This window comes from Corvus hawaiiensis, chromosome 26, assembly GCF_020740725.1.
Source record: "Corvus hawaiiensis isolate bCorHaw1 chromosome 26, bCorHaw1.pri.cur, whole genome shotgun sequence".
NCBI lineage: Eukaryota > Metazoa > Chordata > Aves > Passeriformes > Corvidae > Corvus > Corvus hawaiiensis.
In genome coordinates, this window is record NC_063238.1 from 33,823,333 (window position 1) to 33,846,069 (window position 22,737).

The 22,737-nt window shown below is 39.8% G+C and overlaps 2 protein-coding genes across 5 annotated transcripts in view; one reads left to right on the forward strand and one right to left on the reverse strand.

The window, feature by feature from the left end:
• Positions 1-8,248, forward strand: RNF139 (ring finger protein 139). Of its 2 annotated transcripts, none has more exons than XM_048286234.1 (2): positions 1-200; positions 5,138-8,248. In XM_048286234.1, the coding sequence occupies exons 1-2, from the start codon at positions 20-22 to the stop codon at positions 6,946-6,948; spliced, it is 1,992 nt and encodes a 663-aa protein (XP_048142191.1). In that variant the 5' UTR covers positions 1-19; the 3' UTR covers positions 6,949-8,248. The 2 variants fall into 2 exon arrangements, with proteins under 2 accessions (XP_048142191.1, XP_048142190.1); XM_048286233.1 differs by lacking the exon at positions 1-200 and adding an exon at positions 356-809.
• TATDN1 (TatD DNase domain containing 1) overlaps positions 7,715-22,737 on the reverse strand; it is a 16,904-nt gene continuing 1,881 nt past the window's right edge. The window contains exons 3-12 of one of the 3 annotated variants that reach the window (XM_048286236.1): positions 21,906-21,955; positions 19,545-19,557; positions 18,147-18,290; positions 18,006-18,048; positions 14,053-14,138; positions 13,903-13,943; positions 12,456-12,532; positions 11,704-11,774; positions 10,707-10,833; positions 7,715-7,971 (exon numbers count right to left, since the gene is read on the reverse strand). In XM_048286236.1, coding sequence (XP_048142193.1) covers positions 7,869-7,971; positions 10,707-10,833; positions 11,704-11,774; positions 12,456-12,532; positions 13,903-13,943; positions 14,053-14,138; positions 18,006-18,048; positions 18,147-18,290; positions 19,545-19,557; positions 21,906-21,955 — 755 coding nt within the window. In that variant the 3' untranslated portion in view covers positions 7,715-7,868. Of the gene's footprint in view, positions 7,972-10,706; positions 10,834-11,703; positions 11,775-12,455; positions 12,533-13,902; positions 13,944-14,052; positions 14,139-18,005; positions 18,049-18,146; positions 18,291-19,493; positions 19,558-21,905; positions 21,956-22,737 lie in introns of all 3 variants that reach the window. The other 2 variants (XM_048286235.1, XM_048286237.1) reach the window with 2 other exon arrangements.

Below are 22,737 nucleotides of genomic sequence, written 5' to 3' on the forward strand. Positions count from 1 at the left end.
TGCCCCTCCCGCGCAGGGCATGGCGGCCCCGGGCCCTCCGCGGCTGCCCCGGCTGCGGCTGGGCCCGCGGCTGCGGGCCGGGCTGGAGGTCGCGCTGCGGGTGCCGAGCCTGTTCCTCATCGACGCCATTTTCAACTCGGCCCCGCTGCCGGGCGGCTCCGTGAGCGCCGCGCTGCTGGGCGCGCTGCTGCGGCTGCTGGGTGAGACACCTTCCCTTCCTCCCCCTCCCGAGAGACACGGACCGTGCCCCGCCGGCCCCGCTCACAGCCGCGGGCACGGCGCGGCCGCCGCCGCCCCCCGCCCCTCACCCGCCGCCTGGCTGTTGCTACTGTCGCGGCCCGTCTCTCCCCTTCCCCCGTCCCTGATTTCCGTCCCCACTGGTTCTTCTCTGCCACCCCCGAGCCCCTGCTCGACTGCCCGGGCTGGATCGTCACCTCGCTCCCTCGTGCCCCTCTCCGGGCCCGATTCACCCCCCCGCTCCATCCCCGGCTCCTTCCGCCTCTTCCCGTCCCCGTAACGGTGCAAGGACCCGGAGAGGGCTCGGGGCTGTGACTCCCCCTCCTACTCTGGGGGCTTCCAAGGCGGAAAACATGTAACTTAGCGGGTATAGGGGGTTTATGTGTTTTTTTAAAAACACTTTGTATAGTGTGATGTCTTCCTGAAATACGTTGTTAAAGCCTTATTTTTGCAACAGCAGTTCAGAAATGCAGGGAATTTGGTTCCCAGGGGAAAGGGAAGCCTTCTGAACCTTGCCAATGGTTAATTTCAAGCTTTATTTTGTTTCCCGGCATGAAGGATGAAAGTGACAGGTATAACTAGGCGATACTGTTTTCAATATCGTTTTCTTGGGTTCTTACATAGCCTCGGCTTAGTGGGAATCCCGTTTCTGAACTGTTGTACAGGTGATATTGTGCTGTGTTTCACATTTTGGAGCTGGCGATCCTGAGGCAGGAAGGAAAACACAAAACACATCAAGTTGTTGTTTTGTTTGGGTTTTTTTGCAGGCCTAAGACAGATGGATTTTAAGTTCTATTTGATGTTTATAGTAGAAGAAAAACAGGAAGGAAATAGGCGGTACAGCTTTTGAGGCAGGAAGCAGAGGAGAGCAGGTTAAAGGAAATGTGCATAGTGAGAAGTGTGGTGTGACTGCATCAAACAAGTCGAGGAGCAGAGGGGAAAAAGTAAAAAATAATCTATAGCAAGACAACAGGTCAGAGTAGAACAAAGGGAGGAGGTAACAAAACGCCGTGTTTTATTTTGGTTTTTTACATTTATTATATTTTTATGTTTTTTATTATTACTGCTTTGGTAAAGAGTGCCAGGAGAAGTCGCTGCTCACATGAGAAGCAAAGCTGAGGAGGCCCTAAGTTGTCTCCTTTGCCTGCCGTGCCACGGGTATCGGCAGCTCCGGGATGGGGAGCAGGGGTTCTTCCTCCCTGCTTCCCATTTTCTTGACCTTTTGTTCAACACTTAAGGAATTGCTAAGAGTAATTAATCCCACTGATAATTCCTTTTTTAAAAAATGACACTGCAGTGCCTCACCAACTTCATTTTAGGAGTTCTTCATCATATGATCCAGGTGCTGTAGGAAGAGCCTTAAATTTAATCCCACCTGTGTAAATGAGTGGTGGATGTGTTATTCAATGATGTCCCTTAAGTGTGCGATACTGGGATTAACAGATTAAGCCACTTTTGAGGTTTGCATTTATATGAACACTTTTCTAAGAAGTGGGTAATTTTTGCCTTCTGCAAAAAAGCTTTGGGAATGTTTTATGCCAAGAAACTTACCTTGAACATTTAGAAAACGGGTCGGTGGTTCTTGGCTTTCCAAAACTGAAGAAAAGATAAAAATGTAGCCACTTGAAGATGATCTTAAACACCTTCCATGTGGTTCAGATAACAGTGCTTTTGCATCTGTTTTTTTTCTCATCTGAATTTAAGGATTGCAGGGTTGGGTTTTTGCTGCTGTTAGGAAAGTGATAGTTATTTTGGATCATTCTGTGTTTAAATAGTGGGAAAATGTCCTTTGACTTACCATTTGCAGACTTTGAAGTACTGTTCCAAACTTTTCCCATAGCACAGGAGAAATGGACAACCTGTCCACCAGATATGAAGACTGGAGCTCTGGAGAGACTGATGACTTTTGGGGGTGATGTTAAACAATTCTGAAATATTCTGGAAGTACAGCTCTTCAGGAATGTTAATACAGATCTGTGTGGGTGTTACAAAGTTTTACAGCAGGATTCCTTGGTCTGGTTCTTCCATCACTTTCTACAGAAGTAAATAGAGTTATACAGAGCACAGAACCAACTTCCACAGCTGGAGCATGTTTTCCCTTTCATCTTTTTGATTAACCTTGCTTTGTCTCCAGTGCAATGTTTACTTTTCGTATCTTTGCATTGGGTTTAAGTATCTCAATTCCAGCAGAACTACCACCCTCAGGAGTGACTGTCACCTCAGACAGCAGTCCCTCCTCATTGAGGACACTGAGTTTTGAGAAGGGTACTATAAATACTTGAGTCTGCAGAAAGATGTGGAAGTAAATAGAATTACTGGAGCTAGGGAGCAATAGTTTGGCAGTTCCACATGAATGAAATGCTGATGTGTAAAAGTGATTGTTCCCTGCAAGGGATTGAAAGTCAAATCCTTAGTAGTGGGTTACTATAAAGATACTGACAAAACTCAGGATTTAAAGGAAAAAAAATGAGAGGGAGACATTCATTTTAACACAATAAATTATTTTAAAAGTAAGCGCAGCATGGTTTGGTTCAGTGCTGTGTTTGGAGGCCATACTGGGACAGTTGGCAATGGGGTGGCACAGGTGGAAACAGTAAAGATGAGTGGAAAGACAAACCTTACCAAACGAGGAACTGCAGCATTTCCTAGCAGAGAGAAAATGGAAAAAGACTTACTGTTTTGGAGGGAAAGGGGGGATGGGCAGGGGGCAAGGGCAAAGTCTTCTGTTGAGGTGGACTAAGTGACATAAATGGAGATGGGGGAAAGGAGTGCTCACTGCCCCTTCTGAGATTTGTTACCTCTTACAGTCTTTTGAGACTCCTTCAGTGAGTCTTGACTTTTCCCCACAAGTGTTAACAGAGGTATGATGTACTTTTTGTTAGTCCCTCTTCAGAGGAACCAGTAGGGCAAGCTCTATTGACTCACTGTTGTACTGTTTTTAGAGATGTGTCTTGCATGTGAAACGTCAGTGTTTTAAGATGACCTGCAGTATCTAAATACAGGCCTGTTACTGCCACTGCAAGACACAAAAATAGGTTTTGTTAAGGCGTGTTTCAGAGCAGCCTGCTTAGTGCAAAATGCATCTCCTTTGGCTCAAATGATCAGAATTACATAAATAACGTCCTTGTACAGGCATGTGAGCCTTTTCTGTGACTTCTGAGAAAAGACAACGGCTACAAACTCGTCAGCAGTACTGGCTCTCCTAAAGATGTTTGTAGTGGTTAAGATGACAAGGCAACTGTCAAGCTTATTTTTTAAGAAGTGCTGCATGTAACAAATACTCAGCTTTTCCTAGAAGAACTGAGCTACAATGCAAGGGGATTTCTGAAAACTGACAGAGGCTTTTCCTCAGTCCATTTCACAAGGTTACCAGATTAATGATTAATCAGGGAGAATGTGTTTGTATCAGCCAGTGCTGCTGGCAAGGAATACTGTTGAGGTGTATTAATAACTTTATTTGTAGCCTGCCTTTTGTAGTTGATTCATGTTGATCCTCTCTCTTCTTCTCAGTTCTCCAGGCTTTGGAGGGGTTTTTTTGTATATTTGTGTGTGTTTAGTTGCTGTTGTTGTTTTTCTTTATACAAGCAGTGGTCACACTACTGGTAGAATCAAATGCTGTTTCAAAGAATTTATTCTCATGATCAAGAGACTATGGCTTAAATATTTTTTAAACACTTGATTATGGTGGATTTAGAACAACCTAAACTACAATCATCAGAAAAGACCAATGCTGTCCTCCAGCAGAAAGAGGATTACTGGTGATTGCACTGGTTTTAGTACAGAGACTGAAAGCAACTTAGAATCAAATATAAGTTGTAGAGATTGAAATGTCTCCAATCTGGTTTGGATAAGAAAGCAGTTGAATAGAGTGGAAGCTGATTGAGAAGGCCAAAATAAAGGCAGTGTGTTTCCTGAAAAAGAAACTGTTTAAGGAAATGGATCTAGTGCTAAGTGCCATTTAATTTAACACCTCTTAGGGTACAGCCCTTACCTATGTAGGACACAGCGATGGGATTCATAAATTACACTACAGAAGTTTACTGCAGGGACATATAATCCCAAACTCCCAGTACTGCAGTTGCTCTGATAGGATTTCTCATAGGAAGGTGCAAACTTCCCAGTCACGGTCAAGATGTGGTCATGGTCAGTATGAGGGAGAGGTTAGCAAACAGGAATTTCAAGGCCTAAATCTGACTTCTAACAAGACAGACAAGTTTGCACTGGCATTGGCAAAGAGGCAGTTGGTGCAGTTTTGGATTCTGTGCACAAAAGGTGTATGCTGTGGAAGGTCTTCCCCATGTGACCTTTGTTGCCACTGTGACCAGAAATAAAAGCAAACTGAAGGGAAATAGAAGGAATGCCTTCCCCACAGCAAACTACAGCAATTTTTCACTATTTTCCCATTAAAGAGTGTAACTGAAGTGTTTTGGTTACTTATCTTTAGTGCTCCATCTTGGAGAGCTGTAGTTGAGTGCCTTGTTCAAGTGAATTAGGGGACTTACAAAATTTTACTCATTTATTTTTTATTAGCTTTGCTTATAAAGGTGATGCTGTATCTGTTGGGGGTTTATTTTTAGAACTTGTCTACCCTTGGATTTCAGGACTAAGGCTGAAAGGCTGGGAGTTGTCACTGTTCTAGTCTGAAACTGCAACAAACTTCATAGTAATTGTGACTTAGGGCTTGCACTGGCTTTGCATCACAGCTGTAGTGCACAGCTGTTAAATGCAGAGATTAACTCGTCCTCTTGCCTGTTCTCTGAAAAGGGCACCATTGGTAATGCAAAGTTACAAGTGACTAATGGGGAAGTGATACATTAAATAAATGTAGCTCCAAAGCTAATAGGTTAAAATCTGTTGTTGAACTTCTGTTGAGAACTAAATGATTTCAATCTGGTTTTAGGTGTCTTTGTATCCAGTGTTGTTCTGGTCTTACAACAGCGAGCACTTTTCAAGTTCTACATGATCGCCTCGGCATTTCTGCTGGCTGCAACTTCAGTGTTGGTGAATTACTATGCTGCTTTGCACATAAACTTCTACAGTGCCTACTACACAGCTGCATTTGGAATTCAGATCTTCCCACATAAAGGACCTTCGCTATGGATGGCACTTTCCATCCTTCAGCTTACCTTTGGAATCGGATATGTTACATTGCTAAACATGCAGTCCATATACTCTCAACTTATCATCCTGGATATACTGATTCCTGTAATTGGCTTGGTTGTTGAATTACCTTTAAATGTCCGGCAAGTACTTGTTTTTATTTCAGGCCTAGTTCTGACACTAAATACCACAGCCATTTTAGTTACGAAAATTAAGTGGTTCTATTATTCGGTACGATATGTTTATCTGCTGGTGAGGCACATGTATCGTATTTACGGATTACAGCTATTGATGGAAGATACATGGAAAAGGATCCGGTTTCCAGCTGTACTGCGTGTCTTCTGGCTAACAAGACTTACAGCACAAGCTGTGGTATTAACATATGTTGTAAAGATGGCTGAAAATAACACGGAAGAAAAATTCTTCTTGATATCGTGGGATAACTGTTGGGAACTGATTTGCAGCCTGATCATAAGTGGGTGTGACTCTACTTTAACTGTGTTGGGCATGAGTGCTGTCATTTCTTCAATAGCGCATTATCTGGGACTTGGTATCCTGGCCTTCATTGGATCAACTGATGAGGATGACAAAAGGCTTGGGTTTGTAGCACCCGTCTTGTTTTTCATTTTGGCTCTGCAGACTGGTTTAAGTGGACTGAAACCAGAGGAACGATTAGTTCGCCTGAGTCGAAACATGTGCCTTTTGTTGACTGCAGTCCTGCATTTTATCCATGGAATGACAGACCCTGTGCTGATGTCTCTCAGTGCCTCCCATGTGTCATCGTTCCGCAGACACTTTCCTGTACTGTTTGTCTCCGCTTGCCTTTTCATTCTTCCGGTTCTGCTCAGTTACATCCTCTGGCACCACTATGCACTAAATACTTGGCTTTTTGCAGTCACAGCATTCTGTGTAGAGCTTTGCCTAAAAGTAATAGTTTCTATCACTGTTTATATATTGTTTATGATTGATGGCTACTATAATGTGCTATGGGAAAAACTTGATGATTATGTCTATTATGTTCGCTCAACTGGCAATATTATTGAATTTATATTTGGAGTAATCATGTTTGGAAATGGAGCTTACACAATGGTTTTTGAATCGGGAAGCAAGATTCGTGCTTGCATGATGTGTCTGCACGCATACTTCAACATCTACCTGCAAGCCAAGAATGGCTGGAAGACTTTTATAAACCGCCGAACTGCTGTGAAGAAAATCAACTCGCTTCCAGAGGTAAAAGGAGCTCGGTTACATGAAATCGATGATGTCTGTGCAATTTGCTACCACGAGTTCACCACCTCTGCGCGCATTACTCCATGCAACCATTATTTTCACGCACTTTGTCTTCGGAAGTGGCTGTACATTCAGGACACATGCCCGATGTGCCATCAGAAAGTGTACATTGAGGACAAAGAAAATGCCAATATCTCTAACAACAACGGGTTTGTAGCACCAAATGAAAATCCTGTACGGGTTGCAGAAGAAGCTGCTGATGCTGAAAATGAATTAAATGAAGATAATGACAGTTCTGATAGTGATGAGGAAGATGGCGACTGTGTGGCACAGCACTTGAATGAGACTCTTAATGTTGACTCTAACTCTCTTGGTGATTAAGATGTCCTTTACTAAGCCGTGAGGTATTTGTTTAAGATTGACTTCAACAGAATAAAAGTATCACTTTGTAGTTATTGTACTTAAGCACAACAGCAGTATCTCAGTGTTGAGTCTGTGAATGGTGGTTGTTTACTGTGGTGTGTGCTACTGTAAATATACCTCTAATTTTTGCTGGTCTCTTTCATGACCACCTTAAAATTATGTACATTATTGTACATGGAATAAAATGTTTTCACATTTTTAAGATGGTTGGAAAAACACTCTTTAATTGATGTAGTGATAATGTTGTGCCAAAGACTGTAATACCAGTAATCCCCAATCAATGTCTTCTGGATGCAAATGAAAAATACTGGTGAAAACAGACTCTTCAGCCAGTCAACTCGGAAACGAACGCCTGAGCCAAAGCAGCTTTACTTACAAATTCAGTATTAGCAGAGCTTTATCGCAAAAAAATAGTGAGTTGCGTTTTTAAAAAATAAATAAAAATTTAGGTTGGTAGGCTTAATGCTACAGCATTTGCGTATGTGGAACAAAAGGCGACACTGCTCAGCTTTCTGGTGAAGCAGCAAGGCGCATGCCATGGATGTGTCCCACCCTCCTGAACTGCCAGCAGTAGCTTGAAGTGCTTTACATGTGAATGCAGCAGCCTGGTGCTCATCCTGTGCCTCCACTGCTCACTGGAGTTACAGGTGTGGGCTGGCCTTGAAGTTGATCTTGAATCTTGATGAAAGGGGAACAGGGCTGAGAAACTGCACAAATGCAGACCACCTTTTCAAAAGCAGCTTTAATCTTGTACCATAAAAAACCCAAAACCCACTACATACTGGCTTCCATTGATTAGAACTTGCAGGTATGATGATTTTAAAGTTTTTGCAATATATTTACTGAAGTTATGCTGAATAAATGTAAGAAAAACAACTTTACATATTTGGAAAGAAGACTTTAATGGTGTTGTTATATAGAGTATTGGCCAACTCAAGTGGGTCATCTTCTCTTACTGCCGCCATTATTTCCAGAATTTGACTAAAAAAGAAAGATTTATATTAGAAGACTGAAACCCAGTACTTCAGAATGTACTTCAGATTGCTGCATGTGTATGTACAAGTCACTAAGATTAGCCTGGAATAAAAACCTATGCTAAGAGCAATAGGGCAGGGTGCTCAAATATGCAAATAGCTTCACTTTTAATTTACTAACTGCCATTTTCTTTACACTGAACACTGGTTTGCTCACTGGTACAGATTCATCTTTGGTCTTTCGACTCTTGTTTGGAGGTAATTAAACAGCTTTCTGATTTGAAGGAAGTGTCATTTTGTGGGTGTCTTTATCAATGATCTTCATTTTTCAAACTAAAACTCATTAGCCTTTCAAGGCTAAAGCTGCACTATGAATAGACTGGTCTATGGGAAGCTTAAATTCCAGATACAGCTTTATCTGAGCACAGTGCTGTCAAAGTAACTTGCTCCTACTTCCCAGTTCTTTAGCTTAATTGTGATTAATGTGGTTGGATATTTGCAGTAAATATTAAATGAGCAATTTCAAAAGGCCCAGGGTCTTGATACAAGCCAGGAAAAGGAGGCAAAAGAAATGGGATAGACATGATTAAAATCAAGCCACAACCTTTTCTCTGCACTTGCTTTCTTGATTTTGTATCAGTCATTCTTAAAAAAAAAAAAAAGTAATATTCTGTACACTTCCTGAGATGTGTCATACTTTGATTTTTCCACTAGTAGCATAAAACTTCACCATGAAGAGTAAGAAGCTTAAGCTTGGTGGTAGGGTTTGGTGGATTTTGGATCTTGCCTTTAAACTGAGGCAATAGCTAAACTTCTTTTTGAGAAAGAGTAGGAAATTAATAATTACTGTATAATTACTTAATTACTGTATTGCAAATATTTTCCTAGATGCAGAATTAGCCAAACACCTTCTTGATTTAAGAGGATATTCCAGATGAGATGGGGTGAAATCAGGCCTACAGAGAAAGAAGTAACAAATACCAAAGAATTTCACCCTTGAAGACTTAGGGCTTACTTCTCCTCACTTGGATGCAGTAGAAGGCTCTATGTTACTGTAACACTGTGTATGTGAAACTGAAGGAGAAAAAAGAAGCCTCTGGTGGCTAAATTTTTTAAAAATAGCTTCAAAGGGGAGTAGTTCCTAAATTATATATATATGAAGCAGAAATATCACCATCAAAACTGAAAGGTGTCCAGTACCACCAAAAACAAACAAATGGAGACCTCCTCCTGCCAATTGAGCTGTATTAAACAGTATATATACCCTAAACATTAAAACCACTTTGTGGAGTAACATTCCCTCACACCAGATTTTGCTGCTTGAGAAGTCACAAAATACCAATTCTCAATTACCATTCTTCATTTTTCTTAAACCTTAAGAGGTTCTCAAATTACAACTGGTTATAATGAACATTATTGGGATGATAATTTTGAAATAAGGTAGAGCCAAGAAAAATTTTGTTTTATAAAAGAAGGCAAAAGCCAAAGCGCAGCATTTGTGTAATGACCTAGAACAGACTGTGCATTTTGAGTTTGGGGGGTTTCTGAAACATTTCTGTAAACTACAATTAAACCAGCAGACAAAGATGTGAGGGTGTTGTTAACATACAGGCTGGTTGAAATATTAACAGTAGAGGCCCTTCACTTGTGATCAGAAAACTTTTCAGTTGATCTCTTCCCTACTCCAAAATTATAGAAAGTCTTAAAATACTGAAGGAACCCTTCTGTGCTAATGTGTCCACTTCACATTTAAAATGAAAAAAAAAAAAAAAAAAGAACTTCAAAGAGTATTACAATTGACCCAATTGCATAAGATATATCCGAACACTAGGAGATGTCACCATCTAAGCTCTAAGCTGCAACTGTACTTTTAGCATCATCAGTGGTTTTCTACGTTCCTTCATGTCTCAAAAAGCAGCAGAATTCCCTTTAGTTCTCAAATAAATTCTTGTTTAGACACCTTGCTGCATACCTGGATCTTTAGTACTATCTTGAGCAGTGTTTCTAAATCTAGACAGGGCATTCTGAAAACTCGGCTTTTCATCTATTAGTGGTATTTAATGCAAATAACATTTTCACTAAAACAATTACAGATTTTCCTGCTTTTTACACTTCTGTGAGGGACTGTGTGTAAAAGAGGCAGAAAACAGTGTCTGTGCTTACCAATTCTGTCCATAAGCCCCTGGAGTTTTCTTTCACTACTCTGTATCTTGGCTGCTGTCATTCATATCTAAATTTCATAGGATCAGATTCTTTGAAGCACAACAGCAGAAGGAAGACATGTCCCTGACAAAATGCATTTTGTGGCAGTTCATGTCACAGGCCTGTGACAGGAGCAATGTCACAGGCACTGCTGGTGTCTCGGCACTGTCCCAGCTGTGGGGCTGTCCCCTGATCCCCAGGGCTGGATCAGTTTTAAAAACTACCTGAACAACAACTGAGTGAAATGAATATTCAAGTCAGGTTACTTTACAGGGTTTAACCTCTTCTACAATGTATCAAGTGAAAAAATAAAAACAGTACTTGTTTCACTTTCAGGGAGCATTGTACATCCAGAATTGCTGATGTAGGAAAATTAGGACTTCTAATTTTTTCCACAGCCTATAAAGCAAAACCTTGCACAAGTTTCAGTACAATTAGAATTAATTTCTATTTTATACATTACTAGTGAACTGGGATTTTTCTATTTTTTTTCATGTGAGATTTGAAGTATTTAAAATAAGAGTACAGTGGTACACTTACATTATATGGCAGGGTTCATTTCTGTCCTTCAAGCAGTGCCCTTTTTCCCATTTCTTTTTTGTAGGAAATGTAGTTTTAATATATTTTGATCCAGCATGAGTATTTTTCACTCCACACCAAGGTGCATCTAGTTTAATTAAAAAAAATAGAATTAGGAATGCAATTGTTTGAGAATAGCATGAGATAGTTTAATCAACTACTTCTACAGACGAAAGTTCCTGCAGTCTCTTTCTAGCAGTGACCTCCAACTCAAAAGGAAATTTAAGAGGTCTGGGCAATTTAACATCTTGGATTTTTATGCCATTTTCTTCAGGATTTTACACTTGAAAAAATCAGCAGTAATACACAACACTAATTTCTTCTGACATGATAAAGACAGCCAGATATACTGCATGCATTCCACAGAAACTTCCTGTGTAACGTCTGTAGTTCATGTGCAAGTAAATTTAAGGATTTAGCAGTTTGTGATTTCCTTTCTCAGATTCAGAAATTAAAGTAAATACTGTATTTGTGACTGTCAGTTATTGATAATTGAACATGAAAAAAGAAAACATCCCTAGTCAGTCTATTAAAATGACTGCTGAGTGGGCTAAGGGAATTCAAGCATTCTTCCACCTATTCCATTTAAAGAGCAGTTGTTTCCAAATGCCATTACTGCTGCCAGCAGCTAACTCATAGCCATTGCCCGGTGCTTGGCACATCTCCAGCAAGCTACATTTTAAAAGATACTCAAGCAGGATTCTGGTACATTTAAAAATCTGGGTTGTCAATTTGTCCTTTTCATCTTCCCCTGCAATGTCAGGAACTGACACAGCAGCTTATTTCTTCCAGCAGAAAGCTGGAAAGGAATATTTCTGTACACTGCTTTCTCAAGTGGAAAAAACAGCCAGTCCTTTTCCTGGTCTGAATTCTTTAGGTCTTGATTCTGCTTTATGACTGTCACACCAGCAGATCTCATTGCCCATTGTCACAAACTGACCAAGATATAAAATCTTACCAGTCTCTATCATTAATCGTTCACTGGGAATTGACTTCAGTGTCTCCAAGTTAGCTTCTGTTTTCAGTGAACTAGAAAATTTAGAGTTTGTTTAGTTAAAAAACCAACATAAAAAGTGTATAAGAGTAATTACTGTGCCTGTTGAAGTGTTTTGTAGCAAAGGCAGCTTCCTAAATAATGTTGTTAATGAATAAAATTTGCTTCCTTTTTTAACAGTACTGCCTGCAAATTAAAATTTTGCAGAAAACAGCAAATTCAGAGTTACTGGGAGAAGCCATCTCACCCCAGTAAGCTGCAGAACCCCTCTCTGGCTGCCCTTGCTTGCCTGGTAACAGGCTCTGTGCCTTACAAAGTGGTGCTGGCTGGCATTTGGCCAGGTGACTGCTGAGAATTCAGACTGCATAACCAGGAGATGAGGTACTCAGGTTAAATTTGCATTACTCCAGCATTTGACAGGCAGCTTAAAATGAGGCTGTTTTTTAAACACTCCTCAAAAGGAATCTTTCCACGCTCAACAGCCTTATTTATTTACAAACAAAGATTGACCTGTGGGTAGTAGAGTGGACCTAGATTAGCTCACTGAGCTGCATGGCAAGAACTTTGATGGCTAACAGACAGAGAGCAGTTCTAAATCTGTCAGATGATTAAGGGTCTAGCAAGCTTTGAAAACTTGACCTCATTGTTTAAAAGAAAGCAATGAGTTCACTACAGCTGCCATTTTAAAGCAGTTACATTTCTTGTAAAGAACTTACCAGCCATTTATTCCAATATAAAGATCCAAATCTATTAGTGCTGCTGCTTGTTCCTTTGTGCCATCAAAAGAATGTACCTAGAACACAAATAAAAATATAAATGTATTTTTATTAAAACTCCAATCATTCAAAAGTATGTATTATCTTTTATTAGCATCACATACCTTTGACAGTATGCATTACACATCATTACAAACATCAGGACAGGACATGGCTCAGTTGATTCTGAATTTGAGCAAAGTTCAGGCTGAAGTCACCTGAATGCTGCACTACAACTGGTTACCACACTTTAACAGTGATAAATACGTGTAGAAAAGGCCTATCCAGTGATACTCTTCTGGCCCTGGAACTCCCTCTAAGTGATAGCTGGGAGATCATACTCAGGAAGTAATCCTGTGCACACTGAATTTTTGTATTCTTTCCTCAGTATTCCCTACAGGGCACTGTCAGGGACACCATAGGAGTAGCATTCTCTCCACAGATGTTAGGCCAATGGAACTAGCAAGACAGACTGCTTGGTCATTCCAGGGACCGGAGAGGAAGTGGAGGGTCGCAAGTTACAAACAGTGTAATGCAGCTGGGAACTGCATCTTCTCAGCCTGAGTGGAGTAAAGAGACTGCTCTGCTTCCCTGTGCTGGGACAGGCACAGGCAGTTGCAGAGGATACCTGCTTGTTTCTCCCCTGGTTCCTGGCTGTGCAGGAAAAAAGAAAGGGAGGAAGGAAGAAGAGCCTTCACAGCATTACATAAGAGCAGAACATGCAAAGCACTGAGTGTGGGGAAGGGTTTTGTGGTAACAAAGGACAAACCTGGGGACTGCAATATTCTTGTAGAAGGTGTGGTCTCATGTTAGAATAATCTGAGTATTCATCCCTTTTGAAAAATCCAGTCATAATCAAAACCTGAAAAAGCAATGCTGGACTTCTCCAACCATTTCACCCAAAGCTTTTCCTGTTAGGCTTTTGAATTTAAAATGTGATCTGAATATCTAAAGACATAAAGTAATCAAAAATTCCATCTGGATCTAATTTGAAAACGACGTCTTAACATCAGAAGCAAATGTCTGAGGTTATGGCTTCCATTGGGAACATGCATCTAAATTATTTGCGGTCTGAATGCATTGCAGTTACAGACACTGACGAATTGGGAAAAGGCCAATGGCAATGATGAGGTGCTTTAACTGTCCTTCTAGCAGGCCAAGAAAAACTCTTCACATCAGCTGCAGAGCTTTTTCTCAGCCTATCTTCTTACCTTACAAAAATTCTGTCAAATAAGCAATGAAAATAAAAATAATAAAAGGGACTGGAAAACGCACTGATTAATAACAGCTTAAATCATATAACAGGAAGCCTACCCAGATTCCATGACAAACAAGAAATTGCATATTAAGCAACAATATTCACACACATGCATGGAAAAATGAATGCTACACTGAAGTCCACACTTACCACCCCTCCTACAACTCTATCTCGGTTTCTTCTCATTATGTCTATGAAATGAAATAAATAAAAATGTAAGATAGCTTTATAACAGACAAATATGAAAGATTATCATGTTCAGAATTTACTCTGGATATGAAATTCTCAAACAAAACCCACCTAAAAATTCAGTGTGTGAATTTCTACAGTGGAGAAACATGGGCAGCTGCATCTGTTCTGACAAGTCAAACTGTTTTTCAAAATACCTGTAAAATAAAATTCACCTTTAGAGAAACTCAGTGTAAGAACAAATAAAGACAGTAAAAGATTTTTTTCCCCAAGCTTCTGTCCTCCAGAGCTAAAGAGAGAATTAATGGATTTGCCATGGAAAAGTTCTTATTTGTGCAAGGATTTAAAAGAACCTCGTTCCCATGTGTATTGCCATAGCCGTGACCTATGCTTGAAGACAGGTAAGTGGCCAAGAGCATCAGTACTGCAGAATGTATATATGTATATGCTGAGCATGTACTCCTATGTAGTGTGGGTGCTGGAGTTCATTTGTATTTATTTATTTATTTTTAATGGAAGAGGAACTGACTGTTCTTTCCACAAAGTTCTGAAATGTCAGGAATGGAGAGTGTGGATGACACAGAGGCCACTATTTCAGGAAGCACTCATAAACAGTGAGGGTGAGCAGGGGAGCGTTGTACAGGCTTCTACAGCCTCCAATGGCCAAACTGCATCAGAGCTGCTGACCTGTGAATAACAATCCATGGAGGTCAGCCTTGCCTCTCTTGGGATGGAACAAATACCAGATTAGACATCATACTTCTGCCCCATTCTGCCCATTGTCTTCACCTGTTTTTCCTCCCCTCCTCCGTGTTCCTTCATCCTTTCCTTTTCACTCATTTTTATCCCTCTCCTACTTTGTACTCCTAGAGTTGCCCTCGATGGGGCGGTAACAGCGAGGCTGCACCCTGTGAAGAGACACTGGAATGTGGACAGAGGGAAGGTAAGGAGGTAGCCAGGTTCCCCAATGCAACTGAATGCAAAGGAAACTACTTAGCACTGAACTAACCTGCGCTTGTCATTAGCAGCGAGCTCTGCAATTACCATTCCACATCTCTGCTGCCCCACTCCACCCAGGCAGGGAAATCATGCTCAGGGAACACAGCAGAGGAACCTAAGCATGGCGGAAGGCCAGCAGTGCATGGATGACTCAGTGTCCACCCACAGTTTGAAAGGTGACGTTATTTGGGCGAAACAGGAGAACAACACTGCCCATCCCAACAGGCTGGGGCTCTATGCACATACTGGATTTCTTGAGGTGTTGCTGTTAAAAAACAGACCAGGGCACTGTGAAATTCCCATCAGTTATCATGCCCATTTCAAAGGCAAACTCCAGTGATCACATGCTGTTGTGTATGAGTCATATATCAATCAGGGGAAAGTGGCAGCAAACCATCAGTTTGATTTACATTTTCCTAAAAAAATCAACCAAACAAAAACCCCAAAACAAATATGCAACTGATAATTTAATTTCATGTAATTTTCACTATTTTCTGTATATTACAGGTTGATATTTCTCAGATCAAAGTTACCTTCCCTGTTAATCAGTGCAAATCTTTGCTATAAAACAGGTTAAACAAATCAGCTGTAACATTGAAAACTGACATGAAAATTCATGAGAATGCATTAGACCTACTCTGAATCTTCTTTGTCTAGATATTGTGCTTAGTTTAGCTTGTTTGACTCAATATAAATTAATTGCAACTCATGATTGCTCTTGTGGTTAAATAGCCACAATTGCTTGATTTTTGGTCTGGGTTTTTTTTTTAACAGAATACTTGTTTCATATGGGAAAGAGGTTTTAGAGACAGAACTGCAAATAAGCTCCCTAAGTAACCTACTGGCCAAGTTCAATTTAATTTTGAGAAGGGTAGTGCCTTGAAAGTACAAAGTTTACTGCCTCTACAAATGGAAATGTAACTCAAGCTTCTTCCATTTCTAGCAACAATGAAGCCAAACACGTTGCTCCTTGGCCTGTCAAAGAGAAAGGGGAGCTGGATGGGGAAGTTATTGAAAAGAAAAAAAAATAATTAAAAAAAATTTTAAAAACCCAAACCCTGGAAAAGCATGAAGAAACCAGACATACAGTGATTGGAATGGTAACAAAATAACTCAGTAGGAAACTAACCCTAATGAGTTCCAGTGCTTAAGGAACAACCTGTTCCTTTGAGCAAGCAGACTGTCATTCAATATATGCCAATTTTGTGTTACTTCACCATTTCCCTCATAGTCTGAAAATACTTCTGCATGGTTGTTTGCAGGCTTAGTTTTGACCATCATACTTTTGACCATCATGTTCAAATGCTACAGGATCAAGACACTAAAGGAGCTAAAGCAAACTGGCCTTGCTCAGGTGGATCTCCAGATAAACTCTTCTGAATTAATTTGAGTAATGGTGCATGTGATATTGTTCACTTCACCCAGTTTGGTTGAGAAAACTCCTGGCTTTGTGTTGCTACACCCCACAAACCCCTCCCAGTAGTACAGCAGATATGAAACTTCTACATGCTTACCAGTGCATTTATAATACAACTTTCACCATAATATGAAGGCAGTACCTTCATCTTACTACCATTCAAATCACCACTTTCTGTTGGAAAAGTTTTGAGAATGGGGAAAATTTTTGAAATAAAAAGTTCTTAGGAATGCTACAACAAAGGAATTTAATTTTTATTAGATTCTCATCTTTATTAACTTTTTTTTTTTTTAACTGAAGAAAAAGGGTCAAAAATAATCTTCATTTTTTACAGGTGAAAATTATCCAAAAGAAAACACAGTATAACTAACCAGAAAAATAATGATTAAATACTGAATGAAACAGAGGTCATGCTCTGATACTGCCTGGGAAACAAACATGCTGCTCTTCTGCGGGGGAACTGTGCAGCTGCTTGCCAGCCCTCCCTGTGAGTGCTGCACCTGAACTATAGAGCAGCTGAAAACCAGTGAACTGTCTCCATGTATTTCACACTCTGCCTTCCTTTGTTTAGTTCACTGATCAGGCCTGTCATCTCTTTCCTCACAACTCAATTTCAGTGCACCCAATTAGAAGCCACTACAGCTCTTCAGCTGCAGTCCATTGGACAGTGAAATGAGATATGTATTTTTTTCTCTCTATAACACCAAGGCAGTTAAGGATCTTAAAATCTGATACTCCATCAGTGTTTTAGTTTGCCACAGAAAAAAAACAGCTTCTGCTCCAAGGTGTGCTTTGCTGAACTTCATGTACACTGAATTCTACTGGGAAAAAAAGTCCTGTCCCCTTTGCTGAGTATTTAACTGCAGGTCTGTAGCATTATGAAGAAATTCACTCCTCCTACCGCTAACATGTAGCAATTAGAAAAAACGCATCCAACCACTGCCCCCCAGTGACTAATTTACTCAAAACAGTAACATGCAAGCATAAGTCATCGATCACCCATCTTATTTGAATTTATCACCTGTATCTTTCAGTCAGTTCCCTCTGCAGAGGTAAGTTCTCAATGCAAGAATGCAGGCTGATTTTAGGGACTGTAGTAGCTTCTTTCCATTCTTAGCATCTATGCTGCACGTTACTTCTCCACCTGCTGAGATTACCTTTACCATCAGCTCTCCATCATTGGCTCCCAGCTAACACCTTCCTTACTAAAAGCTCTTTTTTCCCCACTGCTGATAGTTCTGTTCCCTTCCCCATGACTTTCACTCAACAACCCAATTCTTTCACATACTACATTTATGTTATTTTCCCCATGAGCCTCTTAGAGCACTTAACTAAGCTCTAACTCAAGAATGAACATCTGTCACACCAGAAATTGACAATTTCTGATCAATTTTACAGAAAAAGACATGCTGACATAATACATGTTGACATAAGTCAACACCAGGCAGGTAGCAAAATATAGCACATTGCACTACTTGAATGTAGGCATGTTTCCTTAAATTCCCATTTCTGCCAAAAAAACCCTGGGCCCAATCCTGCAAATTTTAGGGCTGGACCTGACAGTATGTTATATGGCAGAACACAAATAGATAGGAAACACTCCTGTAAATTGCTACAAGTCAATTCACAGTCATCAAAAGTTTCTTACTTGAGTTGGATGTCCTTTGGGCAAAATTCTAACCTATCGAAATCTACAAACAGAAAGAACAAAAAACCCATTTAGTATTTTAGGAGTTTTTCAGTACATGTCTAGAAAAAGTAAATATTGAAGTACTAAGAGAACACTTACCTAAGCCACATTCTCCAACTGCTATTACCTTTGTCCTATTTTTTTCAATCAGATTTTTTAATTCAGATAAATACTGTTCAGGGCTACTCTGCTCAAATTCTCCACAGCGAGTAGGATGACAGCCAACTGTACTGAAAAACATGTCTAAAGCAAGAGAGTATTAGGAGGTTTTAAGAAAAACAAAAAGAAAATTTATTCAAGGTATAGACAGTATCTGCCTCTGGAGGACTATTTTTAGTTGGTCATAATTTTAAAAGAAAACTACCTTTGAACATCTTTATCTTAGTGATAATTTCATTAGACAGACATTTTCTGCCTTAAAAATATCAGACAATATCTCCAATGGGGGCTTGTGCACGTGTCTCTTTTTAGTACACTTTATTTGGTGTCCTCCAAAACTGCAACTCAGAGCTGAACTGTTCTGGTGGAGCAGCCCTCAATAAATCATACAACTGCTGAGGCTAGAAGAGACCACTTGAGATCATTTAGAAATACATCTTGTTCAAAGTGCATCAGGTTAGCCCAGCTGTAAGATCTGCAGAGAGCATTTCCCCATGTGCCCCTGTGTAAGCTGTCAAAGTTTCACAGGTCAAATCTGCCTGATTTCCCAAGTATCTAATCTAAATTACCTTGCCAAAACTAACATTTCTGCTAAGTGTAAAAGCACTGGGGAAGGAAAAAAATAGATAAGGCCCTGAGCAACTTGCCCTAATGTTCAAGCCAGTCCTCCTTCAATGGGAAGTGGGGAGGTGGACTGGGTCAAACCAAATTACCTCCCTGGGTTCATTCAAACCAAAATTATTTTATATTTCTGTTAGCAAATAGTATAATGTGTTTTAGTTCAAATACATATTTAAATAATTAGTAGATTGAAATTTGCCTAAAGATAAAAGAAGAGCCATTTTTCTTTCACAGAAAGAAAGGCAAAGCCAGGAGAAGGATCAAAAGAAAGATACCTCTCTTGATTAAGCTAGTCATGACAGATTGGTGAGTAAAAAACAAACAAAAAGTCAGAAAAACCCCATATATTTCTCAACATATTAGCATTTTACCTTATTTCTAGAACAGAAACTTGTATCAATATCTTTATTCCAGAAATTTCTTATAATTTTAATTTTTATTTAGAAATAGAACACCCAGGAAAAGAGTGATTCCTTCCAACATCAGGGATCTAAAGAGCAACACACAGAAACTCATACACAATGCATTCATCCCACTCTGAAATGTAATTTCTCATTTTAATCTGGGATTCTGTAAACACCTCTGGGGCAGGTCCTTTTGAACTCAATTCTGAGAGCAGAGAATGTTACATTTTTGACTGACAATGTAAATTTAAAGTGAAAATACCATTTGTCTGTGCCAGCTGCAATGCATCTTTACTATCTTCTAGACTCCCACCTGTAATCAAAAACTTGAAACAAGAAAAGTACTGTCAGTTGGATGTTCTTTGAACATCAAACAGGATGTTTAAGAAAACAGATATGAGAAAGAATCTCAACAGAAAACATCAGAATACAATTACTAATATATATAAAACAAGATTTCATAAATCAGCAATAAACCTTGATGGTCCTCAGGAGCTAGTAAATACACTAGGCAGCAAAACGATTTTTTTTCCCTTCATCAAGTATCTTTTATGCTAAGCATTTAAATCACTACAGGAATAAAATACTTCTATTTGCAGCAATATTCACTTCATTAGACAGTGACTAAAGACACTGTATTAGCACTCAAGAAACGATACTTGGAAACATTCTCCTTGTCTTAGAGCTGGGGAAAGTAAAGAATCCCAAAGATCCAAAACAAGATAAGAATAAGTAGTTAAACCAAAAAAAGTCTGTATCAGAGCTGGGATTATAAATTTAAGAATTTCCATCTCTGATCTTTTATTTTACCTTAAACTCAAAGTCACCACACCAGAATTGTTGCCTACAGTGTACTTTTTTGAACTACCACTTGCAGAATATTTCACCCTAGGTTGTAACATCCATGACTACAGTGCTTTTGGACAACTCTTCTCTCTACAGGTGCTATCCACCAGGCTCTGTCAGCACCAGCTCAGACATTCCTGCAGTGAGCTCATGACAGACAGGCACATCCCAACGATACCATTAAGAAATGTTAAGCTGAAAATGGCTCAGTGTGTACACAACACAGGGCAAAACTTCACAAAAAATTACCATAAAGCAGCAGCTATACAGAAAAATAAAAGTATTTTCTAATAAGCAGATTCAGCTTCTATGCAAGTAGGAACAATCTGTGATGGAATAGGTTTCTGACACTGTACAGGCCAGTAGAAAGACTGAGAACAGCTAAGGACAGGAACTCCTGATTAACATGTCTCAATCCACTGTGCATCTTGAAAAAGTTATGCAGCTAATCTATTTTTGGTGATAAGATAAAAAAATGCTACTTATTTTCAGAGGCTGGTATAAAGATTAAATAGCACTTCTATAGCACATATAAATGTGACCTCAATCCTGTATTTGCTGCAGTAGGGTAACTTCTCCATCACTAGTTTTCTTTTTTTGTCTCCCGGTGCATTTCACACTCTTTTCAGATGAGAGTTTTTCAACAAACTCTGAAGATGCCTGTTCCTCTAGCTGCTAGAGGAGCGTTTATTTCTTTATTTCTTATCTGGTAGCCTTATGAGTGCAGTAGAACAGTTTGTACCAGTATGCATTGTATTCTATGTTAATTCATATTTTTGTCAAAAATGTATTAGTTTAAAGAGAGAGAGGCAGGTTAAACTACTGTATCTAAAGGAATGTGATGCACTGCTGAAAACATCAATTTCAAGTTCAGTTACAAATTCTCTCATAATGATGCTGTTTTAATACATGTAAGCCAGTATTTACCAGCAAACATTCAGATGTCTCAACTCTAAGAGTTTGTGGGCACTCCCAGCTCTTCTGTAGCTACCAATTTCCTTTACATATAGAAATATCTGAAGAACCTCAGTCAGGAGAGTTTGATCTTCAGCAGTAATTGTTGATTACTAATCACAGAATCATTAAAGTTGGAAAAGACCTCCAATATCACTGAGTCCCACCTCTGACAGATCACTATTACCTTGTCAACTAAACCATAGTACTGAGTGCCACATCCAGTCATTTCTTGAACACTCCCATGGAACGATGACCACCACTTCCCTGAGCAGCCTGTTCCAATGCCTGACCACCCCTTCCATGAAGATACTCTTCCTTGATGTCCAGCCTGAACCTCCACTGGCAGAGCCTGAGGCCATTTCCTCTTGTCCTGTCACTGGTTGCCTGGGAAAAGAGACCAACCCCCACCTGGCTACAGTCTCCTTTCAGGAGTTGTAGAGAGTGATAAGGTCTCCTCTGAGCCTCCTTTTCTTCAGGTTAAAAAACCCCCAGCCCCCTCAGCTGCTCCTCATAGGATTTATTCTCTAAGAGCCTCACAAGATACAAGAAGAAAGGAATGGTTGCCTATAATACAACATCGAAAATTATGTACCACTTCACTGCAGCAGGTCAGAGAATCTCTTTCTGTCAAAACTGTACAAAATAACTTCTACATCCACATCACCTACAATATCACTGAACTTCAATAATCATCTGTCCAAAAGGAAAGACAATGGTCTGCACAGAATACTTTTATTTTGTGCTATTGAAGGAAGTTACTGCATTTTCCATTGCAAGTCCCAGAAACATTGTTTTAGTAGGAGAGCACTAAAAACCCCAAATATTAGAAAGCAGCTTAAAATTTTAAAGCAATTTCATTGTAAGAAATTACCTTTTTAATGCCAACTTTGACTGCTCTCTCTATTACATCCAGAAAGTCATCTGCAAAAGTTCGTAAGAATGTCATAAATTGAACTTGAGATTTTACAGCATAATTTAACTACTTTTCAATTTTCATGCAGTCAAAATTCTTATCATTAAATCTTTAAACCATACTTAATTAATTTTTATAAGACAGTAACAAAATACAATAACTGAAGATCCAATTTAAATCCAAGAAGTCAATGGAAGTTTTTGCACATACTTTAGGAGGCTCTCCATTTTTACATCCATATCTCAAGGCCATAAGAGTAAAAAAAAGCCCCACATTATAATTAGTAACTATGATTCAGCAATGCAATACTTTTGACAGACTACTGTTCATAACTCTCATATCAGTTTTTCAATGTAGATCAGCAATTGTCCATTTTGCTCTAGATGCAGAGTTACCTGCATGACAACAGCAATTAAGACAATGCATTTGGTTAGGGTATCCAACTTATTTAGTCAGGTTTTCTTCTTTAAGCCTAAATACATAAGGAGGATGTCTCGGTTTTTGACACAAAACTTCAGGAGGAAACACTCTGGAGTGAGGGTCTCCTCTAAAGGGAAAAGGGCCTCCCATTTTCCTCTGTCAATGAGACAAATGGGTCACAAGAAGTGAAAGTGGGAAAAAGAAACCAAACTGTTTATTAACACGCTAACAAAACAGGGTAGAACAGGAGTAAAAAAACCCCTCAAAATACAACAAATTCCCGGAGAGGGAACAGACATGCAGGCTCGGACAAGCCGGGGCCACCCCGCGGGCCAGCTGGGGCCACTGGCCCTGCAGGCTCCGAAGACCG

Bases quoted from the DNA above. Each gene is read 5' to 3' on its own strand.
- RNF139 (XM_048286234.1), top strand. From the start codon at position 20: ATGGCGGCCCCGGGCCCTCCGCGGCTGCCCCGGCTGCGGCTGGGCCCG. The intron at 201-5,137 runs GTGAGACACCTT...ATCTGGTTTTAG, and splicing joins CGCGCTGCTGCGGCTGCTGG to GTGTCTTTGTATCCAGTGTT.